This window comes from Archocentrus centrarchus, chromosome 6 (genome assembly GCF_007364275.1).
Source record: "Archocentrus centrarchus isolate MPI-CPG fArcCen1 chromosome 6, fArcCen1, whole genome shotgun sequence".
Classification (NCBI taxonomy): domain Eukaryota; kingdom Metazoa; phylum Chordata; class Actinopteri; order Cichliformes; family Cichlidae; genus Archocentrus; species Archocentrus centrarchus.
In genome coordinates this window covers 34,535,326-34,563,078 of record NC_044351.1, presented here as the reverse complement: position 1 = coordinate 34,563,078, position 27,753 = coordinate 34,535,326, and the positions used below count along the sequence as shown (strand labels likewise).

The 27,753-nt window shown below is 43.2% G+C and overlaps 1 protein-coding gene across 1 annotated transcript in view; it reads left to right on the top strand.

Moving 5' to 3' along the window:
- The window catches only part of smpd3 (sphingomyelin phosphodiesterase 3), an 82,988-nt gene that overhangs the window by 19,043 nt on the left and 36,192 nt on the right, over positions 1–27,753 (top strand). The window contains exons 2-4 of the mRNA XM_030731701.1: positions 17,526–18,215; positions 23,145–23,387; positions 23,470–24,427. Coding sequence (XP_030587561.1) covers positions 17,914–18,215; positions 23,145–23,387; positions 23,470–24,427 — 1,503 coding nt within the window. The 5' untranslated portion in view covers positions 17,526–17,913. The remainder of the gene's footprint in view (positions 1–17,525; positions 18,216–23,144; positions 23,388–23,469; positions 24,428–27,753) is intronic.

Below are 27,753 nucleotides of genomic sequence, written 5' to 3'. Positions count from 1 at the left end.
TCATGCGGAACAAATTTTGAAGAGCAGATTAATTCTCACGACGCAACAAGGAAATCACATTAGCATATGTTAGCAGGTATGTTAGCATAGCAATTAGCAAAATTCTTCACTGTGAGCATGAAGATATTTCATCCTGATTCAAACTGGGGCATGATAGAAAAAGTTTGAAAACCACTGGTTTAGATGAAACCCAGCAAAACAAAGTTTTTTTTAGATTAATGAAGCTTAGCTTAGGAGATGCAAAGCCTAAATTAATAACCACAGTGTGAACTAATGTTTTTATGAAACCATTACAGAGTGCAGGAAGTTATATTAAAATAAAGACTGAAGGGAAATTTGCATATGTGCTTAGATTAGTGGAAGATTTTCAAATAAGGATGTATAAGTTGTATGATTATATTATATTATATATAGTAATGTGTAGGTAGATGATTATTTGCTCACATGCAAGACTTTTTTTTTTTTTTTCTCATATATTAATTCTATATTTACTTGTCTCTTATGTTACTGTTTCCCTTGATGCTCTGCGTGCCCTCAACTGCCCCTCGGGGATGAATAAAGTTTTCTGAATCTGAATTTAATAACAGGACATAAAGGATAGAGGTGCGTGTTGTCTGTTGTTTTTGTACTCCTTTGTTAATCACTGAAAGCAGAAACACAGGAACCAGGCAGCTGAAGGGGGGGGGTTAGATGACCAAATGGCTGGAATGCGACTGGAGCTTTTTATGACTTTGTGTAACAGTAATAAAAGCTGGACCCAGGGACAGAGAGGCCATCAGACTTCGTGAGCTGATGCGTGAATTGTATTAGCGGTCAGGGGGACAGGTCTGGTCCAGAGCTCTGTATATTTGACTTCTTCTTCTGATGGAAAATAAATGCAATTGGAGATTAATTGAGTGCCTCCTGCACTTTTCATTAAACTAACACATGAGCTTAATTTTTTATACTCAACAAGACATTCAAATTTAACCCATTTCATCATTTCTCTGTGTAGCTGTATTTATATTAATTTTCTTGCTGACATTCATTGTGCAACCACTGAAACTGTCCAGCATGTGAAAAAAAAACTGAAGGCCAAGGTTAGCCAGCTAGCTGTAAGTTGACCACGCTGACTGAATCTGCCTGTGGTTATGTTCTGATGTTAGCAGCTGACAGGACCTGAATACAGGACCTGAATTAGCTGCTGCACATAAGTGCACAAGGACATTTGTCTTGCTAGCAACCAGCAGAGCGGCAGTATCTAAAAGCTGACAGATGTGAAGTGTCTAAAAATCAATGTAGCATGTACCATTGCATCCCTAACTCTATTTTTGGAGGACTATAGTTCTCAAGTCACTGCAGAGGTGAGGTGATGATCAAATTAGACCACGTCCATGTTATGCCACATCAACTCATCTTCTTCTCTCCATTCTGGACCATTATCTGGTCTACAGAGTCTGTCACTTATAAAAAATAACCACTTGGTGTTGAGGAAAGTGGAGCTTTGTAGAAAAAAAATGTGTTATATTGCTGACAAAATGTTATTTTCCATTAGCTATTTCTAGATTATGTATGATTGCTCTCTCATATATGATTGGCCCTCATCTCAGCCCCTGCAGTCGGTAGCATTCACACAGCCAGCGTGCTTCATGCTGTGCTTTTGCTTGGGATGCATAGATATGGAGAACACTCAACACATACTCACTTGTCTTCAAGCCTCTTCTGTCATGTAAGAGAATGCGAAGGTTAAGCTCTGCTGAATGTGAGGAGACAGGCAGTGCAGACAACCCCTATCACATGTGCACAGACCTTTTACACATTTATTCCCTGCTTAAATACTCTGTTGACAAGCATTAACTGCATCTCGCTGACTGCATTTCATTCAAGTTCAACCCATTTAAACTTGGAATTTATAGAAAACCCCACACCAAGCAGGGTTTTGGTGCTGCAATGGCACAGCAGTGCAGACACATTGGCAGGTTGGCCACATGCTGCTTAGGCACCTTTTAAATCATTTTGGAGCATCTTTTTCACTGAGGCCCACATCGTTTTTCTTTGCAGTGGGAGCACCACAGTTTTACCAGAAATGCCAGCAGCGGTGACCAGGAGCTGAGTACATTTTTCAGCTGTCACAGTTTACCCAGCCGTCCAATTACAGTGGAAGAGGAGGGGCGGGACAAAGCCACGCCAACCAATCAAACACTGAAAAACAATAAAGGTGGAGTTAATGCTGCAGTTCATGTGTTTACCAAATAAAATCCCCCGGACGACCACAAACCTGATATGAAATGCTTAGTGGCTTTCAAACTTAATAATTAAATGACTAATGAAAAAAAATCATTCACTCAAATGGATTTCACTCCATATTTTTCCCCTGGTTGTCCACACCTAACTGCAGTGGCCCTGTGCCCCAGCAGTAGGACGCGCCCCACAGTTTGAAAACCACTGAGCTTGCAATACATTTCTTCCATGAATATCCCGTATCATAGCAACCAAAGCATCGCAGCTAAAAGAAGTGGGGTGGGGGGAGCTGTGCTTTCGAAGCACTCTCAAACACTCCCAGCTGGGCATTTACAAAAGAGCGTCCGGTGTTTTCAGCTGGCAAAAAAACGCTTCGGTGTCCACACCTCCTTTGTCTTCTGGAGGCTTTTGTCTCACTAAAAATGTTCTGTATTCAGAACGGAAGGAGAAAACATGCATTTCATAAGAGACTAACGTGCTTTCATGTCCTTCACACAAGCCCATTAGGAGGGCAGCCCCCTAAATTACTATGGATGTAGTCTGATCGACTGACTGAGAGGCAGAAGCTGTTTTTAAAGTCCATCATCTGATCTGCTTGTGGGAGCTGACTGACTTCCTGCTAATACACATCAGCTCCTTCAGCTGCAGCACGATTTCCCTGCTCCTCTTCTCGTTCCGCTTCCGTCTGAGGCCGTCTGCCGTTCTAATTCCAGTTCAAAGACGGCCGTTTTTCAAGCTGCTTGGCTTTAGCGAATATACTTTCCCCTCGCAGCACAGCCAAGGCCACGTGGGAACTTATTTTCAGCTCTGTGTGTGTGTGTGTGTGTTTGACTTCTACATTTACAACCTGTTGTAGGATTTCAAAGGGACCCTGCTTCTCTGTGTGAGTCTCCTACTGTGTTTCTAAACTGTGGCAAAGCTGATTTTTCTCCACTGGGTTTTTGTGAGACATCAGAAAATATGACCTTGCTACCAGAAGCATGTTGGGGAAATGACCACAGGCTGTTGTGGGCAGGAACCCAAACATAATTAAAATCTCAGCTCATCAGAAACACTGCAGCATGCTGGGAAAAAGTGTAGCAGTCCTAACATTAGATGTGTTTCTGTGGCTTAAAGGGAGTGAAACTCTTTTTGTGTGACTGTGTGTTGACGGTGGATCGCACAGCTGAACCAGCCATGCTGCTTTGTACCCGGGCCAAAGAGGATAACACAGCGCGTGTTTGTGATTGATGTACATGTGAGTGTGTGGCATAGTTTGTGTTTAATCTGCATGTCAGTGCCCCGGTCATGTATTGATGATTTAATGTAGCGAAAGTGAAAGCTTGTGTGCGCCTGCCTCCGTGTATATGTTGTGATGTGGGTGGAAGGGAAGAGAGGGGTGGATGCAGACAGAGGATGGGTGAAATAAAAAATATGAGACGAGGAACATTTAGTGTGTTTGTGCTGATTGTGCTGTTGTGATTCACGTCTGTGTATTTGTCCTTTTCTCGAGCTAATGCGTACAGCTTGTATAGAGGTTTTTACATCTGGGATACAGATCTGTGCAATCAAGTGACGAGGAAATGACAGAACGCAGATATACTGAAACCTTCAGACTCTGTGTGCAGGCTTTGTGTGCACTGATGAAAACTAGAAGTATTATTGTCACAGACTGAAAGAAAAGAATACAGTGTGATGTTTTACCTTATGTAGCTCAGACTGTGTTGATGATGTTGGTTTTGTACTTGCTGCTGTGTCTTGGACAGTCTGTTCCTCATAGATCACATTAGGTGTTTCAGGGGCTGTATCCTCAGAAGACCGAGAAATACAGACCAGCTCCCAGCTTGGATTCAGGAGACAGACACCCTCTCTATTTTTAAGATTAGGCTTAAAACTTTCCTTTATGATCAAGCTTATAGTTAGTGCTGGATCAGGTGACCCTGAACCCTCCCTTAGTTATGCTGCTATAGGCCTAGGCTGCTGGGGGGTTCCTATGATGAAGAGTGTTTCTTTTCATTCAGCTCTTTTTACTCTGTTTATACTCCACTCTGCATTTAATCATTAGTTATTATTAATCTCTGTCTCTCCCCTCACAGCAGATGACCCCCCCCCCCCCCCCCCCCCCCCCCCCCCTCCCTGAGCCTGGTTCTGATGGAGGTTTCTTCCTGTTTAAAGGGAGTTTTTTCCTTCCCACTGTCACCAAGTGCTGCTCATAGGGGGTCGTTTGGACTGTTGGGTTTTCTCTGTATTATTGGAGGGTCTTTACCCACAATACAAAGCATGCTGAGGTTACTAGTGTTGTGATTTGGTGCTATATATAGCCTCAAAGTGGCAGTAGTTATGATTATGTATGTTTATTTTGTTTTTCCTAAATGTGGTTAAATCATTATTTATTTACTAGTATTTTTCTGTGTTACTTGAAATGCACACACACACACACACACACACACACACACACACACACACACACACACACACACACACACACGCACACACGTTTATTATCGACATATTTTCTGTAGTTTTTAGTAAGGGAGTGGAGAGGAATGCCTTATATCCTGTAATACTGAGCAGACAGTTGCTACACTGACCTCCATCAGACTGAGGTATTGATCCACTGCAAACTGGCTGCCCTGGATTAGAGAGAACAAACCCAGCAGCAGCTCTGCACACATTTACACATTCATGCATGCAAATATACACACAGGCATGTGCAAAACACACACACATACACATACATTTTTGGACTGCGCTACACTGCCCTCTGCCCTGAACCCACGCTGATGGTTGCTAAAGGGCTGGCGGGTAATTGCAGTCATGATTGGAATCCACTGAATCTGAGTGCAGCTAATAGAACCATACTTTGCAGTGTGTAGGTCTGAATGAATTGCCTTATAATGGCTGTCAGGTGGTCGTGCAGCTGTGACTGAGGTGAGAGATGATTTTCAGTAAGTCATTAGAGCAGCTGAGTGGCTTAATTGTGTACCTTACTGTACTTTGAAGGTTTCTTTTGAAACCAGCTTCTCGCTCAACTGCGTCGCCAATTAATGTTAAGCAGTCAGTGAAGAACAGACCAAACAGACTGCAAAGAAAATCATTATCTGCCTTCACTTTCTCCTCATCCTCACAAGCACGTCTGACTTCAAGAAAAAGCTTTATGTGAGAGAGACAGCTGGGGGAAAGTAAAAAGAAAAGAAAGAGGGACCTCAGCCAGCTCCTGTGGCTTCTCCTTCATGATTCTTATATTCAGAAAGTGGATGAAAGTAATCAGCATCAAAACTGAGACTAACAGAAGAAAAAGAGCTAACATCGTCTTGAATAAAAACCTGAAACTGTGACCTCCTTTACATGGATCACATCTCAGATCTAACATCAGCTGAAGTCCAGCTGCTAAAAACCACCAGTTAGGCTAAAATGATGCTACATATTGTCTCATATTAGCTGAGCAGCAGTGTGTGAGGACTATAAAACTTTTTATGCATTCATATGTTAAGGTTACAATTGGACAGCTGCACAACAAACAAACATTACTGTCCTCAGTACTCAGGAACAGAAATACTAGTTGGTTAAACTGGTTATTCATACGCACCCAGTGTAGGCGGCAGCGCTCCATCTCTCCACCTCTCTGTGGTAGAAGACATAAACCAGCTACATAATTAAGCAGAGAGAATGGCTGTATATAGACTCTGTCTGGCATTCAAATGATACCTACCTGCTGCTCAGCCAGGTGGATGTTAACCTGCCGGTACCAGCCCTCCTTACTTTAGCCACTCTCAGGCTAACATCGGTTTAGTTTCTGCAAGCAGGTCAGACACAGCTTGCTGCTATGCTGTTAAGATTGATTTTCATGTTTGTTGGTGCAAACTCAACAACGATGTTTTAGAATCACCAAAACTTTAAATACGAGAAATCAGGAAAATTAGCTTAAACTAAGGCTTAAGATGCAGAAGCTGCAGTTAGCCCTCACTGTTTAACTGTATTTTTTCACAAAAGACGACGTCATGTTGTTTATAGCAGAGTTTATGGTCATGTTCTGGGCAGGCCTTGTGGGTCCAGACCTACTCAGCGATCATATTCTGTGATTTTGCAGTAGCCGCCGCTCCTGACGGCTTGTTTACTGACTGAGTTGTTCAGTGTGCCCCTTTATTGAGGCATTCAGAGAATTATTGGCCCACTTTTTAATGTCCCAGATGCCAGTGTCCATCTCTGTGCATGGCAATAAGTTTATTTTCATTTCAGCCTTTTTTAAATTAGTTTCAGTGTCTCATGAGCTTGACCTGACCGGGCTGCAGGCTTCCGAAGAACTGGCAGGTTTCCTGTACAGCGCTGTGCTCAAAGATCATCTGCTTCCATCTCAGCTTTGTTAGATCACAAATCAGACTTACCAGCTAAATGTAAAACAGGATCGAGCCTCTTCCCCCCAAAAGCACCAACAGAAGGAGAATAACTCAGTTATAAAACAGCACGTATTAGATAGATGAATGCATTCAATAAATAAAACATTGCACATCATTGTTGGTGGCAGACCATCGTGCCAATTATGAAAATTCCCACTGTAAACCACCTGCTCAGCACCAAGTAGCAGACAAACTGATGGACACAGTTGTGCATTTAAGCAACACAAAGCCAGATTTTTTTCCTCAGGAGCTGTTTGAGTCCAAAGCCCACAAAACTGCTAAATGCCTCCAGTGTACAAAAATAAGTAGGATAACTCTTTGAGCTATAGTTGGGTCTAAAGTAGCAGCAAAAATCGTTTCCTACATGAAAGTCGATGCATGTCATGCCCACCATCCCAGCCTGCACACCTTCAGGCCCTGTCTGTCGTTATAAGGAGGAGTTTCTAAACTTCAGATCAACATTAAAAGCATAGTTAAGACTGGGAAGGAGCTCTGATGAAACTCTAACATGGGAATTTTTGCCATTTCTTTAATCCTCATAAAAATGCATTTTTTAACCTTTAGCATTCAAGTCAGATTTTCCAATGTGGGTGTAATTTGTAGTAACACGGGGCTGCATGAAAATATCACCGCACTGCGTAGTACTCTGCTGTACTTACCAGTCACAGTTGCCATCGTGCACAGTTAATGAGGCACTGACGTGGGCCCTAAATCAAAAGCAGGTTAATGGCAGAGAGGCTCTAATAGCAGCCTTTGTGTTACGTAAAAGTCCAGAGGTGAGTGCAGGCTGCTCTGCACAGCCATTTATTAGATCATACACAGCAAAGAGACGGTGACTGTAGGAGAGAGGCAGACGTGGAGGAGAGGGCGACATGAAACAAAAGGTCACAGGTTAAAATCAAAGCTGTAGTGACACTTTGCTGAAGGACCATCGTGGTGATGTTCCAGCCCATTTACTCCAAGCCATGGATGTTTATGTTACTGCTGAGTGTTTCCAAAAGCTGATTTTTATGTAATTGTTGTGCGTCACAGTGAATATTCTGTTTGCTGTCATTTGTGTTGTTGAAAGTGTGGATTGCTGTTTGCTGCAGTGGTGCTTTCAGAAGCTTTTGAATGAATCTGTAGTTACTTTGCTCCTCATATTTAATGATTACAGCTTTTCCAGTGCCTGGAGCTACATGTTTAAAATAAACACCCTCCTGATGGGAGTCAGCCTGGCCACGTTCATTTCTTATTATGAGAGCTGAAATGTTGCTCAAGAGCAGGTGGCAGCAGGCCTCGATTGAATTACGGTGCTGATTCCAGTGTACCTCACAGTGATGGTATTATATTTCTCCAATAACCGTGTTACAGCAGCACAACCACACCGACAGCAGAGATGGAAGGAGAGGATGAGGAGGAGGAGGAGGAGGAGGGTGTGATCTGTGGATAGCTTAAGATAGTCCCAGATATTTAGAGTTCAGAAGATACTGTAAATTAATTTGACAACAACACAGAAAGCGGGGAAGTTAAATCTGTAACACTCAGCATCAACTGGTGCCACAGGCAGTCAAGTGACAGAGTCATTTCTGCAGTACTGGACCAGAAGTACATGAAATCCTCACACAGCCCTGAATGCAGCATCAGTGGGTGGAGTCTGCGTTTGCTGTCAGCCTCGATGGCGTGGAGCCGCCACAGATGGACACGAGCGTTTTTCTTCTTTTAAATATTCAGCAGGATTCTGTCTGTACAGAGTGGATGTCAGTGTCCTTCACTCTGCAAAAATCCAAAGGTGCAACCAGAACCATAAAGAACTGAAGAACAAGGAGGGTCCAGCTCCCACAGTGACCTGATCTGAAGATGATGAAGTCACATCAAACCATGAGGCAGTCGAAATCCACAAAGTACTGTGACAGGGCTACAACCAGGACCATCTTAGGTCCAAAGCCAAGTTCAGGACGGGTCTCAAATCTGTCCAAAAAATGATAAGATCAGCTTAAAATCAGTCCAAAAGTATATCAACCCAAGACTGTCCAAAGCCAAGTCCAGTAAATCTCAAACATCATTCTGAGATCCCATCAGTCTCATCCAGTCTACAAAACCATGTCCACAGCCAGTCTACAAATGGCCTGAAAAACCACTCAAATCCAGTCTGAAACCAACTCCAAACCAAGTCCAAAACCAAGCTAAAAGTGTCCTAAACCAGCTCCAAGTCCAAAATCAGTGTAATCAAATCCAAAACTAGTCTAAAAGCGGTGAACCAGATCCAAACCACTTTAAAACCAGTCAGGAATACGGCAGAAATCAGCTCTAAAATCCTTTCCCAGTCCATCACAGCCATGTATTCATAGTATTGTAGTCTTTGATTCATAGTGTGAAAACTGCCAGTGCCTAAAACCTTTTCACAGCTCTGTACATAAATGCGTCACACACAGACACACATGTAAAGGTCCTGAGATGAGCAATACTGTAACGCTGCTGTGAATTATTGAGGTTAGCAGCTGCAGGCTCTCCTCCAGCTGATCATAAATAATTTGACAGCTTATCCAGAAGAAAAGTCAAAGCACTCATGGGAGTTGTTGTTCTGCCCAACTCCTCCCAAAGGCCTGATTTCAGCCTAGATTGTGTTGTTGTTGATACAAACATGTAGCCACAGTTCTTAATTGATTGAAAAACAATCATCTGGGGGGGGGGCATGGGCCTTGGGTGTTACTAGCATCTATTATAGCACCTGATGGGCCATGAAACATGAGCTAATGATGTTACACGCTTCAGTGCAGCAGCATACATGTGCCCCCCCCCCCATTATATAAAAGACTTGAGCATGGATGGGGGAGTGGGAGCTGTGTCAGGTCTGTGCTCCCTGTACAGTGACAGGCGGCCACAGTAGTACAGTTACTAAGTGCATGTGACTAGGTCACCATGACAACAGCACTCCCGCAGCATGCTGTGAGCAGAGCGACGTCACCGGCCTTTGCGTGCAGTTGTGAGTCTGTGCTGGTCCTGCACAGGCTGCTGCGTGTGAGAACCAGAAGCAGGAAATGAACCCAGAAGACGGAGACGAGACAAAAAGAGTGACAGTGAGGAAAATGAAAAGACGCGTAGATGCAGAAAGGCTGTGATTACACTATTTTGGTTTCTGCCAGATGGCTTTATTTCTCCTATCACTGTTGCCTCAGCACAGACCCCTGGGCTGTTTGTGTAGTGGGGGTGTGTGCGTCTCGTCTTTGTGTGTCACTCAGAGCTCTATTCTTTCTCATAAATATCAAAAGGGCGTTTATCACTGATAGGCTCCATTCAGCCACTGCAGCTCTCCAACAGTCACGGGCGGATTATAAAATAACCGTCGCACACGACGTGTAAAACGCTCCTCCGTCATCCCACTGAAGACCAAGACGCCCAGACTGAGAGACACACACAAATTATGCAGATTGAAATTGTGTCCTTTTGTACCCGTGTGTCATAAACTGTGTTTGGCATCAGTTTGTTCCTCTTTGGGGTCATTTTGCATCAATTTATGGTTGATTTCATTTTTAGGTCATTAGGCTGAGAATAGATTTCTGAGAGCAAACCGGAGGCTGCCGTGGCAGAACTGATGGCAGAAGCTGAACCAGGAAAAAAGAATGCTAACTGGGACTAAGGACAGTGTGGAAGTATCTGTGAGCTACTGTGAGCAGATGTTTGTCATCTTAATTGAGGGATCTGAGGAGAGCAGGCGGGTTTCCAAACAGAGAGAGCGCGATAGTGGGGAGTAGGCAGGTAGGTGAGTCTTTCCAGCAGTGAGTGGCTGGTGGTGCGCACAACGGTTTCCAGAGCGGGCCGTGCAGGGGCAACCGGGTTTAATGAGCAGGTCACGGTCTGAGAAAAATAAAAAGCTAGCAGATGGGAAGCTTTCACACAGGGACCCTGATTATCACCACAGTGGTTAACAATCTGACAAGGAACTGCGGCACCATCGAGTCTTTAAATATCCACAGGTGGACACAACAATAAGGAACAGGTGTGAGAAGGAGGACCCAAAGAAATGACTCCACCTGGAGGAGAAGCCTGCCCAGCACTCCGCCTGTGACTCAGAGAGAGAAAAGAGGAAGAAACATAATACACCCAAAACCTGGGGGGGGGGGGCCAAGGTTCCAACTTTGGGCTGTTTTGCATCTTTTCTCGTTTCATGTCACATTTTTTGTCTCTTTGTGTTCATTCATTATTTTTTATAGCCAATTATCTTGGTAGTTTTGCTGCTCATATTGCACATCTTTCAGATCTTATGTTTTATGTCTATTTTGGAGCTTTTGTACGTCCGTTTCGGTCAATTTGGGTCAAAAATAGGCCAATTTGTATCTGTTTGTCAACATTTGGTGTCTCACTTGTAGCTATTTTGTGTCTGGACTAATCATAGACAGTATGAAAGATGAGTTTAGGGCAGGGATCCTCAAATCCAGGCCTCAAGGTCCGGTGTCCTGCAGGTTTTAGACGTGTCCCTGATCCAACACACCTGAACAGTTACAAAACTCACACTGATGTTTTATTTTCTCATCTCTGAAACATTTGTTTTCTTTATATGTATTTGCTTATTTTATTTATGTATTATTCATTGGAACTGACTTATTTTGGTCATTTGCATCCCTGCTTTTCCTTTTGAGTCTCTATGTTTACATCTCCTGTTTTTCTTAGTCTGGTTGTTGTTTTTGACCCTTAGGGGGAAGGGGGGGGGGGGGGGGGGGGGGTCCCTTCTATTTCTGGAATAAGAGAGGAGCCTCGGATACTTTTAGACCTGTGATTCAGCAGTCGAGGTCAGTAATCATCCATTGCCAGCACACGATGGGTCGTGCCTCACGGAGCACACGCTTACTGCTGATGAGCTCAAGCAATCACAAGTGAACACGACATTATTGACTTTCCACATCGTCCACGCAGACCGCTGGTGCTCACACACAGTTTCTCTCCTGTTTGTCCAGACGGACGCATCGATCGGGGCTGAGGGGGGAATTCTCTGAATAAAAGGATGAACTTTAACAAACTGCACTTCCCAAGCTGACAGATTCATTCATCACTGACATGCTGGCTGCCAATCAGTGCGTCCTAATGAGCTCACGGTACAGCGAGGTGTGCCTCCCATCAGGTGATGGTTTGAGTGTGTGTGATGTATTCTGAGGAAACGTTGCTTTATGTTTCCCTGTATAATATTAAAAAGCATGCTGGCTCCATGAAGTACAGGATTTAAGATTTAAAGGGTTTTGTTACACGTATCCCCCACATTGCGTCATAAATGATATTTTGCTTCTATTCACCTTGGTGATTATGTATGTAAATGAGTGAAGGTAATTTTGAAGTGTCATTGTTTTTGTCTAAACTCCCACACTGCTCTCTGATTAAAGCACCACTCATCGTGTTGTGTTGACATCGCACACTCGCTGCAAGATTTCATCCTTTTAATGTAAAACGGGGCACTCGCCGATGATTCATTAATGGCAGGAGGCACTAAAGAGTCTAAAAGGCCACTTTAGTAAAAAAATCATCGAGGTCACATAGTTTGTCCTTTGGCTCAGAACTTAAGAGTCATTTTAAATGTATGGTTATGAAAATATTTCTCACATGAACACCAGTGTTCGCTAAAGTTCAATGTGATATTTCAGTGTTTTTTCAGCTGCATTAGTCCATATTTTTATATTAAACCACAGATTACATTTTTAACATAAAAAGCATCAACAGTAATGATCAGTTGCTTGTTAGTATGATTTAGTGCTTGCTTTGGTTCATCAGCATCATCAGGTCTTCAGTGATGTAACTCGTATGAGTGGCAGAAACCTGGACAAAAATTAGCTTTTTAAAATGTAACGTGTTTAATGCTGTGAAAGCGTCTGTTACAACGTAACCAAACTTTTCATGTCTAAGAAGCCAGCTGTTAGTTTGCTGCTCACAGCTGAGTGTGGATCAGAAAAAAGAGTGTGGTGCGGTACATGCAGATTCCTCAGATTTAACAGTAAATATGACTTTTTAAAGTTTTTTATTCACAGATTTTACTGACTTGATTTTATAATTAAGCAGCTTTTCTCTAGAAAAATCCTGCACTCCACCTGAGCTGTCAGATTTTTCCGATCACATCCCAGTCCCAACACAAATCCCAGTCTGCTGGATGAAAGTCCTGCATGATGCCAGTGCCACCAGTTCACCTCCTAATGTGGACTCTGTGGCCTTTTCTACAACACATATAGGACATCAGGTCTGTGAGTGGGGGCCCTGTGGTGAAAGTGCAACAACAAAAATATAAATGCAACACGTTCAGCTCCATTCATTCAAGCACACTTTAAAATTCTGGAGAGGAACAGGAAGTGACCTTCAGCCAGGACTTCCTGTGTCTCTGTACCGTGCTCACAGATGGCGTCCCAATAACAAAGCTGGTTTATTTCATATTGTTCTGGCCCACAGCACAACCCATTCGTGCAGTGCAGCCGATCTATTAAAATGATTCGGCTGTTTGGCCACCTGACCTCTGCCACCTGCCCCTGCAGCCTGTTATGGAACAAAAATTGATTTGTAGATTTTATTTAAGTGCGAGTTGAGTGCTGCCATTAAACACGAGGGTGACTGTGTAAATTCGAGCTTTCCTGAGCACGAGGTGGAAACACAGATACAATGTTCGTCCTCGTTAGTCGACATGGATCCTGTGCTGAAACCTCAGTGGCAGCAGGATTTTAAACAGAAGCTCTAATTAGCAGATATCAGCTCCTCTAACAAAGGATTTCTCTGTGGTACAAGCTGACTTCATACATGCATGTTTTTATGTTGTGTCTGTGCCTTAATGTGCGTTTGTGTTTCCCACTAAAATGCCTGCTGACGTCCTCTCTGTCCTGTTTCCGTCTCTCCCTGTAAGCTCGTGTATTTGGCCATAAAGTCCACACCGCTGAGCCCCCCCGATAAGGCCGAGCGTGACAGTTTGTGGTCACTGACACACGAGCTGTGACTGAGGTTTGCTTTTCTGGGTGTGGTTGTTTCAACTCCTCACAGGATCTGAGGAAGCTTTTAAAGGCTGCAGGGTCGAAGGTTTGAACGCTAAAGGAGCGTCAAAGAAGTGTTGGAGTTAAAGATTGTCTTCACGCTCAGATGGTGGGACGTGTGGAACATTTTCAGTAATCAAAGCAGTGCAGATACTTTAGTTTTAACAATCATGGTGTTTTCACTTCACAACCTCAGCCTGTAATCAGCATCAAGTGGCTGTTTTCATGGTAAATTGTGAGAAAACAGCTGGTTTTCCAGCAGGAAAAAGACACAAAAAAAGTATCTGAAAGCATTTCTGCTTCTTTGAAACAACCAGCATTCACTGACGTTCTCACAGTGTGATGTTTTTTAAACAAAGATCCTGGTGTGCTGTGAGTCCAGTGGTGAGAGTATTAATGTTTTCACCTAAACTCATGAGTTATGATCAGGAAACAAAGCTAGAAAATATCTGTTCTAATCATCATTACACAGTTTCATCCTAAAAAGGCTTTCTTTGATGGACTTTTAAATTTTATGATTTTATCAGCATATCATTGGAATTTTCCATATTTGCTTCATTTTAGTGTCACGCAGCACCTCCTCAGTGTAACTAACCTACTGGAGGCTGTACTGTTCTCTCTTGAGATCCCTTTATGACCGTCTCACACACACACCTTTCATCACGTGCTGCTTTTAAATGAGTTTTTTTTAAATTAATTTTTAATTGTTTCAAGTTGACTTATGATAACTGTAAATCTGCCCATTTTGACTCGATGCAGCTGGTGAGAGGCTGGTGAACGTGAGCAGGTCTGACAGAAAAGATGTTCTTGCATAAGTGAGTTTTGAATTATCCACGTGTTTTTATTTTTTCTATTTCGTTTTTCCCTGAAACCTTAAACGAGCAGACATAAATAGCACATTTTAATGAGCAGCGGCTGCAAATTGCAGCTTAAATGCCAGGCAGCATGGAGTCAGTGCAGTGAGTGAATTTGTCTGGATTAGAGTCTGTGTATGTGTGTGTGTGTGTGCATGTGTGTGTGCTGCCTTTTGTTAATTTGCTCTCTGCTGCTCTCTCCTCTGCTTATTCTAAATATCAGAGTTTCATTGATGATTGAGCCCTGTCAATAACTACCATCCATCATATTTCTTATGCAGCAAACACTGTTGTAAAGTTTGTCGTAACATTACAAAGTTTTAAAACGATGGCTGCATGGATGAATGGCTGCATGGATGAATGGCTGCATGGATGAATGGGGTGAGGCTGCTATCTTCTATCTTCTTGCTTTTTTTTTTTCTAATATTTGGAACGTAATAAATCGTTTTTTTTTCTTGTTTCAGAATAAAATCCCAACATCTGACTGGGAGCCTTTTCTTCTGTGTTGGTGAGAGATTCAGCTTTGTCTGGGTGTGGCTGCTGCTGACAGAAGCTTAAGAATGAAAGTGAGCAGAACCACCTTACACCATAATTTATATTTGAAAGATGCCACAGTGATGGTTTGAAGCCTCAGTGTTAATGTGCTGCAGTGCTAAATTATTGGTGAACGATCTGCATCCATAAACTGCGACGGTGTTGATCATTTTGAAACTACATCTGAGTGAAAGTGTGGATGAGTCCACAGCTGCTAACAGGTGTGTGTGTGTGTGGGGGGGGGGGGGGGGTGTTCCTCTCTCTGCAGAGAACAGTGGCTTAATCCTGAAAGGTGCCACCACTTTTCTCCGTATGCCCAGTGAGAATTGGCCCACAGAGGAGGTTGAAGTGTTGACCTGCAGATGTTAGACTTTAGGACGAGCGATTAAACAGCGCAGTCATGCCCCCCCCCCCCCCCCCCCCCCGGCCCACGGCTGAGTCAGCAGGTCATCTCTGTTTTCAGGTCAACCGTCACAGCAGGAAGTCAGCTCGTGGCAGCGTCTGACCGAACAGGCGGCTCCTCTGTCATAACACAAATCATTGCTGTATGCAAAGGTTTTCATTATACACCAGAAGATTAGAGGATGGAGGAGGAGGCTATTCTGAGAGAGAATGAGCCTGTCTGACAAAAGAGCTTCACTTTGGGAGAAAATAGTAGACAAATGGCTCCCACAGACATGTCGTGGTGCTGGATCACTGACGCAGCGTTTTTTTTATACCTCTGTTAGGTTCTTGGTTTATTTTGGGTTTGCAGCTCTGAGTTTATCTTAGTTCCTCGTGTCCTGTTTGTCCACCCTTGCCTTTGTCTCTGCGTTTCATCCTTAGCACCATCGACTGTGCCTCAGTTGTTTAATCATCCTGTTCATGTGTCTTAGTCCTGGTCTCTGTGTTTGCCACTTCCTGTTTTATTTTGGCGTGCCTTTGGTCCTTGTGCAGTGTGTTCAGTTTTGTTTCCTATTGTCTCATTAACCCTTGTGTGTACATATGGTCTCAGTCGTCCCCTCTCGGTGACATGTTTCTGCTCCTGATGATTATTGCTTTGGTTTGGATAAAGTCTTCCTGTTCTGCTCCCGGGAGTTTTGGGATTTTGGAAAAAGACTCTTCATTAAAACCTCTAAAATTAATGTCTGGGTCCAAACACCTTCCATCTTAAAGAGATGAAAAAATGAAGTCTGTGCTGTGTTTGGGCCACTGTGGAGGTGTGAACACGCAGTCCAAATATGGAGCAAAACGTTTCATTGATTTGGTTTCTTCACCTACTTTCTGCTTTAATGTGGATCGTGTGTAACATGAATATCTCAGCGGGGTTTCAGAAGATTGATGTATTATAGAGTAATATTGCTGCACAGCAGATGTTAATTCAAAAGCATGGGTTGTTCCCTGTCGGGCATATGAGGTCACACCAAGGTCAGCGCTCTCTTTGTCTTCTTAACTCGCCTGTTGACATGAATGAATTAATGTAGTCATTATTTATTCATGTCAGTGGGATTGATTCTCTTCCCTCTCTTTCCTGTGTTGATATTAAAGTTTGTTAAAAAGCATTTAGGGACTGTAATTTCTGGTTAAGTCGTCTGTGCACAGGAAGAAAGAAGTGGGTAGGGTCATTTCTGCTGCCATCCTTTTTTTGTTATCAGGAATTATTCAATGAGCTCTTTCCAAAGCCCTTCACTTATTTAAACATGGACTTTAAATTATTTAAACACAGCAGGCTCATAATTTCAGTGGGTGGAATTTTAACAAACCTCTTGGTTTCACCTGAAGCAACTTTGTAGTTGCTAAAATCGTCTCATCTGTCAACTCTTTAGTTTATATATTTATGCTTTGAAAAATACTCAAACACAATTTTTTTTAAGTCACTCTTTTGTATACACCCACTTTCTCCATGAGGGACACACACATGCTGTAACCCCAGAGCACTAACCTGAGTTTGTAACACTACGTTAGCATCGTGGGGTTAAGCTACGTTCACCCTGAAGTGGGCGGGGCTTTTCTAAACTTCTAGGTGAGTGACTGAAGCGACTACCAATGAGAGTGATGGATACATAAAAAGGCTGCATTGGTAACTGGAGCCTTGAATGTCCATAAGCGACCTGCCATCAGCTGCAGATCGATTCCAGTGAGGATGCAGTTTAGGCTGAAGCTCAGATCAGCTGATCTCAGTGCTGACCCACATCAGCTGATGGCATTCTGCACATCCAAGTGACAGAGCTCACTATTTAATCTGTTTTAGCCTGCCCATATTGCCGTCCAGCTGCAAGCCACTTTACAACCCACTTCAACCCCAATAGTGTGACTATGTTTTGACCAGCTGCTTGATGTTTGAAATAAAAAAAATGCATCCTGTAATCCTGTTATTGGGAATATAAAGGACCTCCTTCTTGTTAGAGCAGACAAATCGCAGCTGTAATTCTTGCCTGTTCCCAGCACCCGTGGGGACATGTAGTTATTATGCAATTACAGACATTCCAAAATGTACGAGTTTCACTCCAAGCAGAACCAAGTCGATTACTGATTTCCTGTTTCTTTTTCCTCACCCTTCCTTTTTTTTATGTCCTCCCTTTCTTCAGGTCCGGAGGAAATGCTGATGTCGAGTGGATGCCCCCTCCAGAGGTGGTTTGAGCCCTCGCAATCATAGATCCGTCATCAAGGGAAACACTTTCATCATGGCAACCGCCTGCCTCCAGACTGCGCTCCTCGACCCCTCCTGTGGAGGGTGTAATTACTGAGGGAGGGGCAGTGCGACTGAGTTAAGCATTCCTGTGAAGATAGAGATCATCCAAACCATGTAGTGTTCCTTTCTCCAAAGAGGGGGGAGGGTCTACATTTGAGTCTGATCCTTTTTTATTTATTTCTGCTTATGAAATCTGTGGAAGAGATTTTGTGATTGCTTGTATTAAGAGTGTATGTGGGTGTGGACGTGTGAGGTGAAAGTGACAGAGAGAAAGAAGGAAAGAGATGGTCCTCCACACCACCCCGTACTCCAGTGCCTGTCTGCACTTCTTGGATGGCTTGTCGTGGAGCTTGGTGTTTCCCTGCTACTGGTTCCTGGACCGGCTCCTGGCCTCCTGCGTGGCCACCTCGCTGGAAAAGCGTCAGCGCTCCCAGGAACCTTGCTCCTTCCTCACTTTATGCGTGCTGATCTCTGCGCCCCTGTACCTGCTCCTCCTCCTCGCCTCCCTGCCCTTTGCCCTGCTGGGCTTCATCATCTGGGCTCCCCTGCAAGCTGCCCGCCAGCCCTACCTTTACACCTACTGCAGGTTGGTGCTAACAGGTTATATTATTGTGTATAACTTACAGTGCAGTGAAAAAAATGCCCCTTCCTGATTTCTTATTTTTTTTTAGCATATTTGTCACATGTTTGAGATCATCAAGCAAATTTTAATATTAGATAAAGAAAACTGGAGTTTATTTATCAAGGAAAAAAAGAGCTATCCAAACTTACCTGACTCTGTTTTTAAAAAGTCTGAAAGGGTCACAGAGCCATTTCTGAGGCTTTGGGACTCCAGAGACCCACGGTGAGAGCCGTTATCCACACATGGAGAAAAACTTGGAACAGTGGGGAACCTTCCCAGGAACGACCGGCTACCAAAATTACTCCAAGGGCGCATCAACGACTCAACCAGGAGGTCACAGAAGAACCCAGAACAGCATCTAAAGAACTGCAGGCCTCACTTGGCTCAGCTAAGGTCAGAGTTCATGATTCACCAATCAGAAAGAGACTGGGCAAAAACGGCCTCCATGGGAGAGCTCCGAAGAAGAAAACCACCACAGACTCGTCTCACATCTGCCAACAAACATCTGGATGATCCCCGAGACTTCTGGGAAAATATTCTGTGGACTGACGAGACCGAAGCTGAACTTTCTGGAAGGCTTGAGTCCTGTTACATCTGCAGAAACTAACACAGGGTTTCATAAAAGAACATCAGACCAGCAGACATGGTGGTGGGAGTGTGATGGTCTGGGGCTGCTTTGCTGCTGATGGAACCATGAATTCTGCTCTCTACCAGAAAATCCTGAAGGAGGACGTCTGCCCATCAGTTCATGTCCGGATGCTCACTCGGGTTATGCAGAAGGACAATAATCAGAAACACAGCAGCAGGTCCACCTCTGAATGGCTCAAAAACAACAAAAAAATGAAACAAAAACAGCAACAACAAAACCAAAATGAAGGTGTTGAAGTTTCCTCGTCAAAGCTTGAGGCTTAAATCCAATTTAGATGCTTTGGCATAACCATAAACAGGCTTTTCATGCTGGAAAACCCTCCAGTGTGGCTGAATTAGAACAATTCTGCAAAGAAGAGTGGACCAAAGTTCCTCCGCAGCCACGTGAAACTTATTGTCAGGTAACTAAAGTAGTAAAGTATGGTAAATATCAGGTAACTTCACTGCTTTAAACTAATAACATCTGAATAACATCTAATTCTGCAGCTCGGGGCAGAAGGACAGTCGACTGTGCAGACATTTCTTTGCACTTTTAAAGCAAGTTTAAAGCTGACTGGATGAAAACACCACACTAGTTTACACATTTTAGCCTGGCTTTCACCTAAACTGTCACTGAAAATGAGGCCCTGGATCAATCTGAAGTGAGAAATGGGCCGAGCAGTTGTAGAGTCATGCTTCATTTTTATCTAAGGAGCCAGTTGTTCGCAGGGGTTGAGGTTTCAAGAAGCAGAAAATGAAGTCATTATCTTGTGTAAATAGTTTGCTCACGGCTCTGCTTTCCAGCTGCAAGGCTCCGGCAGCTCTCAGTGGGTGTTTGGTTATCCAAACACCCACTGAGAGTGGCAACCCGCCATAACCGCACAATTGGAAACACCGTATTTAGCTCTGTTTGCTGTGGGACAGCGGCACCGTCTTCCTGTAATTTAGAGGCACGAAATGTAAAATGTGATGGAGGTTTGTGTTTGTTTTCTAGTATTTATCATCTCTGCAGCAACATAGTAACAATTTATTGTATTTTTATGGATAAACCTCTTTAAAAGGTTAAAGAGCACTGATGACCGAGTTCAGGGGCAGAACAGGAAAAGCAGTGAAAATATAAAATGTAATACACAGCATATGTACATCACATAATAAGCATTTGAGAATATAAAACATAAAAGATACAGAGAAAAAAAAAACATGTTTACGGGTTTTTTTGCACCATTTTATAGCTACAGATGTCCTGAGCCGGTTCGGTCATGTTTTAATTTATTGTTGCCTCCCTCAGCCTGCTATGATGTTGTTAACCTCTTTAGATGGTAAAATCTCACTGTGTTATGAGACTCGCTAAAAATTGTGAGGCCCGTTTGAACCCTGTGGAGGAGAATAACAAAAAGCCTCAAGGACAGTCTGGCTGCTCGGTGATGGTGTAGAGGTTCACTGTGTTCTCATCTGAAGGATGGGATAAAGAAAACAACTCCGACATGTATCCTTGTACTTCTTGATGTGTTCTCAGTTGTTACATAATAACTGTATTTGTATTTTGTACTAATCTACAACTCCTGAAAGATTTCTGCATGAAAACAAACTTATCATAACACTCATCAAAAGCCTTTCATTGCATATCAGTGTGAAACATCAAATACACGGTACAGGTACGATGTAAGAAAATATGTACAATAACTAAAGTCTTTGTGTCAGCGTAGCTTCCTGTGGAGTGACCAGTCTTTCACTCCAGGAAGGGCAGATAATACATTTAGGTTTTGAGCTTTTGAATTCCTAATAAGACTTTTAAGGTCTTTATCTTCCACACTCTGGTGTTGACGTGTCCTTCGAAGAACTGAGGCTGAAATTCATGAGGTTTTATAAAAGCACATCAACATAATTTTACTTATCAGACCCCCATAAACACCTGCTGAAAAACATGACGACCGAAAACTGCTTAAGAAGATGAGTATATCAGAATTTTATGATTTGTTTATGATCTGTTTGGTTGCTTTAGGGTTTCTGACTTTGTAGTCTTATATTATTATTTTGATTTTCATGCTTTCATTGGTTCTTTGGTTTGTGTTACTTTACTGTTTGTGTTTTGTTTTTTTTATCTGTGTGCTGCATTTAGTTTTACTTCCTTGTCTCATTGTCTAGATTAAGTTCAGCTGTGTCTCATTGCCCTCGTGTTTGCACCTTCCTCATTACACTGTTGTGTATAAATAGTCCAGTCTAGGGTTTAATATTTTTCCCGAAAATGACATGAACCAAATCCCGGGAAATGACGAGCCATTTCCCGGGAATCCCGGGAAAAAGTTTATTTATTTTTTTATTTTAATTAGGCCTTCTGTAGCCTGTGTCGGCCTTAACCTATTGTGATATTGTAGAGGTAGCTTTCCAGCTATGTCCTGTTATGCCCAGTAGGGGGTAACGTCGGCTTGATTAACGCAATAAAACCTACATCTCGACATTCGAGTGCTCGAGCTATGCGGTGTTGTGTCGTTCCTCAACACTCCCTTAACAAATATAATTCGAATATTCCTCCATTGTACATGGAATTATAACAAGCTATTTTACAACTGCTGGTGCAAAACAATACGGTTCATCTCCACAGCATTGATAAAGGCTCAGCCACGCTGTCGTGGCGACATCTGTTGCGCTATATCTCCACCAGTGGAACGCTGTAATAGTCATTGAAAAGTTAACTACCGTTCTACACTATAATATGACATAACACAGGGCCTTGAGTAATGCACTACGACTTGGTCATTGCCATTCTGGCAACAACAAATTTATAACACCGTGTCTGAGGGTTAAAGTAGGTTCGCTGTGAATCGTCTTTTGAAAAACTGGCCAATCCTTATAGCCTAAAAAATATACATTTTACTCAACTCCATTTTAAAAGTGAAATATGTTAAAGCAATCTATTTCATGATAATTTCTTCACACATTAGGCCCGTATCCTAATTCATGATTGTTAGTAAGCGGCTGCAAACGAGGAAAAGAAACACTCGAAGTTAAACAGATATTTCTTTATTGTTCAGGGCAGGCATATTTTATAGGCTATATAATGCAATATAACAATATATAATATAAAATTATATAATACAAAATACCTTAGGGTAAACACATTGCCTACGATTTCAACAAATTAAAGAGGAAAAAAGCACAACTGTGTAATACCTCTATTAAAACGCTTGAGATGAAGGCTGAAGCCTTAAACGGAGGCTGAACGTGCCTGAAATGAAGAGTAATGCTTTTCGCATTAAACGAACCCTTCTCTCAATATTTCCTTAAATTTAACATTCTGAAGCTTTCTTTTCTTTCTGAAAGTCAAATCAACGCGTGCGACTTTTTTCCCGGTTTCCCGTCTAACGTTTCCCGGGAAACGGGAAATGGTTCTGATCGCATTTCCCGGGAATACCGGATCCCGGGATTAAACCCTAGTCCAGTCTTTCCCTCAGTCGTGCTGTGCCTCTGTGTTTTATCCTGCTCATGTGGTCTTTTCCTGTTTGGGATTCTGTTTATTTTCATGTGGTCTTCTATGTTTTCTGGGCATCAACCTAATAAAAGGTGTTTGAGTTCAGTCAGTTTCTGTCAGCATCTACTTTTGGGTCCTCCCACAAACTCATGACACCAGCTGTGGTTTAGACATCAAAACCACACGGTCCTGGAAAGGTCCTGGAAAGGTCTTGGAAAGGATCATGGTTTTAGTTACACAGGTTATTGTTAGAATACAAATTCACAATGTCAGTGAATTGTCAACCACTGCAGCTCGAGCAGAAGAGAAGACGCTGACATTTTTTCCATGTGGGCTTTCAAATCTGCAGGTGGTGTCTGGCTGTTCAGTTTAGAGCCAGTGACACAATTGTTGTACCTTTGCATCTGTGCATCACAGCAGAGAAATATTATTATAAGCTGAATCTCCCAAAGCTCACGGGGGACTCATGGTTATAAGTTCCTCAGTTTGAAGTACAGGTAGGAATATTTTGACGGTGCTCCGAGTTTGATGATACCTTTCTCATGACCTCATGCTCAATATGAAGATGAACCAAGAGGCTCTTAGCTGAACTAAACATAAATGTTGAAAGCTGTAGTAAGAAGCTAGCCTGACTCTGTAACTATTTCTTGAAAAACTATTTGGGCATCTGGACTGGACCACTTTTTAAAATTATTATTCTTTTGGTCTTAATGTGCTGTTTTTCCTTCTGGTTTTATGTTTGCATTTAGCATACAGACGCAAATAAATACATATTTTTTTCTGTCTGACTCTTCCAGGCCAGACAAACACCAGGCTGAACAAGGCCAAGCGGGTGGTGGAGTTGGGGAATGGAGGCCGCAGGGTAGAAGCTTCTGTTTCTGCAGTGCCAATGTTTGCCTTCTGCCCGACTCCCTAGCAAGGTTCAACAACCTGTCCGACACCCACCGGAGAGCGCGGGAGGTGGGGAAGAGGATCCACAACGGTGCCAGCCGACCTCAGATTAAAATCTACATCGACTCACCGACCAACACTTCTATCAGGTACGGAGAGGTGGCTGAGTTCCTTCGGTTTGTAGCTGCAGTAAATGCCTGTGTTTTTATATTTTCCTGTTGTGTTTATCAGTGCGGCATCCTTCAGCAGCCTTGCCACCGGTTTCCGCCGTACCTCCTCTTTGGACCAACGTCCAGACCAAACACACACCACCAATGGCCCAGCCGACACCGAAGCTGAACCCGCCACCGAGTGCCCGATTCACCCCTCAGGTGCCACCGACTGCCCCGTTCACCCCTCTGCGAGTGACCAGGGCTCTACTGAATGCCCTGTTCACCCTGATGGAGCAGACACCACAGCAGACTGCCCCCTCCACACAGCGGGGGCTAAAAGCAGCTCAGACTGCCCCGTTCACACTTCAGGGGAGGCTCCAGACTGCCCCGTGCATTCCACAGTAGCTCAGAGCGCCCCTGGTCATCATGACTGTCCAATGCATGGGGAAGGGACCCAGCAGAAGTCCTCCACAGACTGTCCGCTTCACACCTCAGGGGTTCAAATCAGCATCAGTGCCCCAGAGCCGGACCCCCAGGAGGAGGACGCAGAGACAGGGAACCATCGGCCTGGAGAGCAGGGAGGGGCAGAGACGGGCAGCATGACTGCTTCTCGTGAGTCCCTCACTCGCTACCACGGAAGCGATGGCGGGATAGGGATATCCTCCAACAATACCCTCTCTCATGTCCCACGCACGTCGATATTCAAACGCCCAGGTCGAAAACGCCGCCACGGAGATGAGACATTTGACCATGAGATCTCTGCCTTTTTTCCTGCCAACTTGGATTTCCTGGCTCTACAGGAGGTATTTGACCACGGGGCCACGACCAGACTACGGCGCCAGCTGCATCGCTACTTTCCCTACATCCTGAGCGACGTTGGGCGGTATGGCTGGAAAGGCTGCTGCTCCAGGTTCAAATTCCTGAACAGCGGGCTGATGCTGGCGAGCCGCTACCCAATCCTGGACGCACGATACGAGTGCTACCCCAACGGGAGAGGGGAGGACGCACTGGCGGCCAAGGGGGCGCTGTTTGCCAAGGTCAGAGGTTTGACTTTATTTTCTCTCCCTCACGTTCTGCCTTGTTTTTACTGTTGCTGTGTATTACCAGCAGCATTTATGAGCTTCTTTAGTTGGCTAAATGCATCAAATGCATCAGGATGGAAGTGTAGAAAATATTATTTCACAAAGTAGTAATAAGCTATTATACATGTATTATAACACAAAATCTCTCCACCCATTTTCCAGGAATCCTTTTTGCAGCCAAAGTCTTTTTATTCTCAGCTGTAAGAAGGAAATGTTCTTTTTCCACCCACATAGCTTTTCTTTTGCATCTGAACTAAAATTCACTCGTGGGTCTAATTTTATGGCTTCCTTGCAGCAGAGATGCGTCTGTGCTCTGACTGCTGAAAGCTAATCCTGTCATCACTGATGCTGCTCTGGGACTTTGACATGGCAGTAATTGAATCTGCCCATTAAGTCCATTTAAACTAAATTAACTTATTATACATTTGTGGAAAAAAAGAGTGTGAAAGAGGGCTGAGGAATCAGAGCTAAAATGACCTGTCAGCTGTGTACATTAATTATAGATCTGAGTAGTGTGGATCACTGAGATCATATTCAGATGCTTCTCACTTTTTGCTGTTATTCCAGGTGTAAAAACGTTCTTGTGCATATCCCGCTCAGCGCCTGTTTGCTGCAGCGATGGAGAGAATACAATTTGCAGTACTAAATGCATTTGTTTACACCCACAATCACTCACACATCACACATCTGTCATCGTGGTGAGTGCGTGCACCGCAGTAATTATCACTTTTTTTGGTTTTACTGTCTGTGGAGGAATTAGCATCATGTTTGTTTTGCAGTGAAGATATGGTAACGATGAGGGTAATGATGTCTTTGGTAATCCGCCAGAGATTGTTTACGTTTATTCAAATGTAATTAGATTTTTTTTTTAACTCTAATGTGAGTTTGTAACAGTCTCACTCTCACCTGACATTTGTGTTCACGGCTTAAACGCTGTCATCAGATTTTTTATGTGTTGTTAATTTAATACAACTACCAACCACTGTGGGCTGCACGTGTATGATAGTAAAAATTTGTATGTATTTGCTGGGCCTTTCCAGACTCTGGATTTGCATATTTTTACATAGTTTGACCCCCTAAAATGTATTCTGACAGAGAAATGTAAATATTATACAATGAGCTTTTTCATATTCGATTAAATAAGAATCCAGCTGCTAAAATTTCCCAGTGCAGTCTTCACAGCACGACTTCTACAGTATCAGGTTTTTATTATATGATTAATAATTATGATTAATGTGACCAGAGGAATTCAAAATATCAATATTATCTAAAAAAGCTTTTGATACAATGTTACAAATTTTGCTGTTTAATAATTTGTCTCTTTGTGGTTACCCTCAGAACCTGATCAGAACAATGATCATATGTGTATTATAAACACAATATCAATGTTTCATTATTAAATATCACAGTTATTATAACACTCTTACTTCACAGCTGCTGCTTTTCTCTAACCAAGGCTTAAAAACTAAACATCATATTTGAGTAACATTAAAAGGTTTTTTTTTTAATCACCAAATAATTCTTTAATATTTCAAACACCCACAATAAAAAAATCACAAACAAAATCAGCCTCATGCTCACTTCATAATATTCTTTGTCTTTATGGCAGTTCCTGTGTCCAACAGTCAGCTGCTGCTGCTACCTGTGCTGGGACACCTGTCAATCAGCCACAGGCTCATTAACTAGAATAGAAATAGAAAAAAAATCAGTTTCTGTAAAGTTGGACACTTCGAGGGATTGACTGTCTTTTGGAAAATGTGTATGAATGACAGCATCTCCAGCATAAAGGTGTATTTTTAATAACTGGCTCAGCATCTTGGTGGGGGTGCTGTGGGTTTGCTCTGCTGCCTGTTACGGTCAGCAGTACGGTGAGCGCTCTGTATCGCAGTGGGAAATTTGCCTTTGTTAATATTTGTTTCTCTAGTGCATTTCTTAGACTGCTGCACTTTATGGCATTGCACATTATTTATGGAGAGTTGTTCCACCTCCCAGCAGAGCTCCCATGATTCAGGCTTCTGCTTTCTTCTGCTCCGTAAGTACAAAGTTGGTGAGTCCATTAGGCACTCCAGCAGTTGATGAGACATGACAGGACTATGTGTGCTCTTAATGCATATATATGAGGGCAGGAAGTTGTATGGTTACTAATGCACTAAGGTGAGCACATGAAGAGTGATGGGGTTGCTATAGTAGCTCCTGTGTCATTATGGAGCAGCTTCGTGTATAAAGCTTGCAATGATTTGATGAATAAGCGAGGAACAGTTGGGGGTGTGTGTGTGCCATCATTTGTGCGTATGTGTGCGGTGATGAGTGTCGGCAGCCTCGTACTGTAACCATCAGGAGTCTGGATCTGATCCAGTTTCTGGGTCTGCTTTATGTGTTTTTATTTGCATGTGTTTGCGTCCACCTACAGCGTGCCCTTACATGAGCGAGATCTAATAAAGACGCGCTCCGTCACAGCTTGCATGCTGACGGTCTCATCCTGTTAGCCCTGCTGCCTGCTGCTGTCGCTGCAGCTCGCAAGCTGCCTTCATATTCTTGTTTCACCACCTCAGTGCACAGGAGGTCACTCCAGGTCTCAGTGACATGCTGGCTGTTAGCCAGCTGGCTCAATGCAGGCTGCTAACGCTCCCAGCTGACAGAAACCAAGAAATATTAAACAAAATGTTTCCCTCTGAGCTGGATTTACTGAAAGGACTGTGCCGTCCGTGTCTGAGGTACCGAGAAATGGACAAAAATATCAAAAAAAAACAAAACAGCAGACGCACTAAAAGCAGTCCATCGATGGACGAGGAGGTGACCTAAAGAGGGAGATCCCCTCACATAGTTTATTAGCTGTGATGCACCTCCTGCTTCACTCCCACAGAGCCAAATACCAGCAAGTAAAAAAAAAAATGAAAGTAAACACATTTGCTGAGAGTAACTGCTGAATTCATAACAGGCCCAAAACATCACAAAACTTTTCTTACAGGAGAACCTTTTTATTGTTGTATGAATTCATCCGTCCAGCTCAGGGTTTAAAGTTTTTACACATGTACGTGTGCAGGAAAACAAACACTGTGATTGAATTCAAAAAAGGAAACAGGCGAGACTGAAACACTTTCCAAAAAAAGATGCAGAGCCGTTTGTCTCATTTTCATATCACTGTTGTGATCTTTTAGACTAATTTCCCGAACAGTTCACATCAATTGGCCGACTGTGTCACACACACACTGTTTACAGACCAAAGGAGGAACGAGTGCCACAAAAGCTCAGAAGATGGTTGTGTTAGATTTTCCGTATGG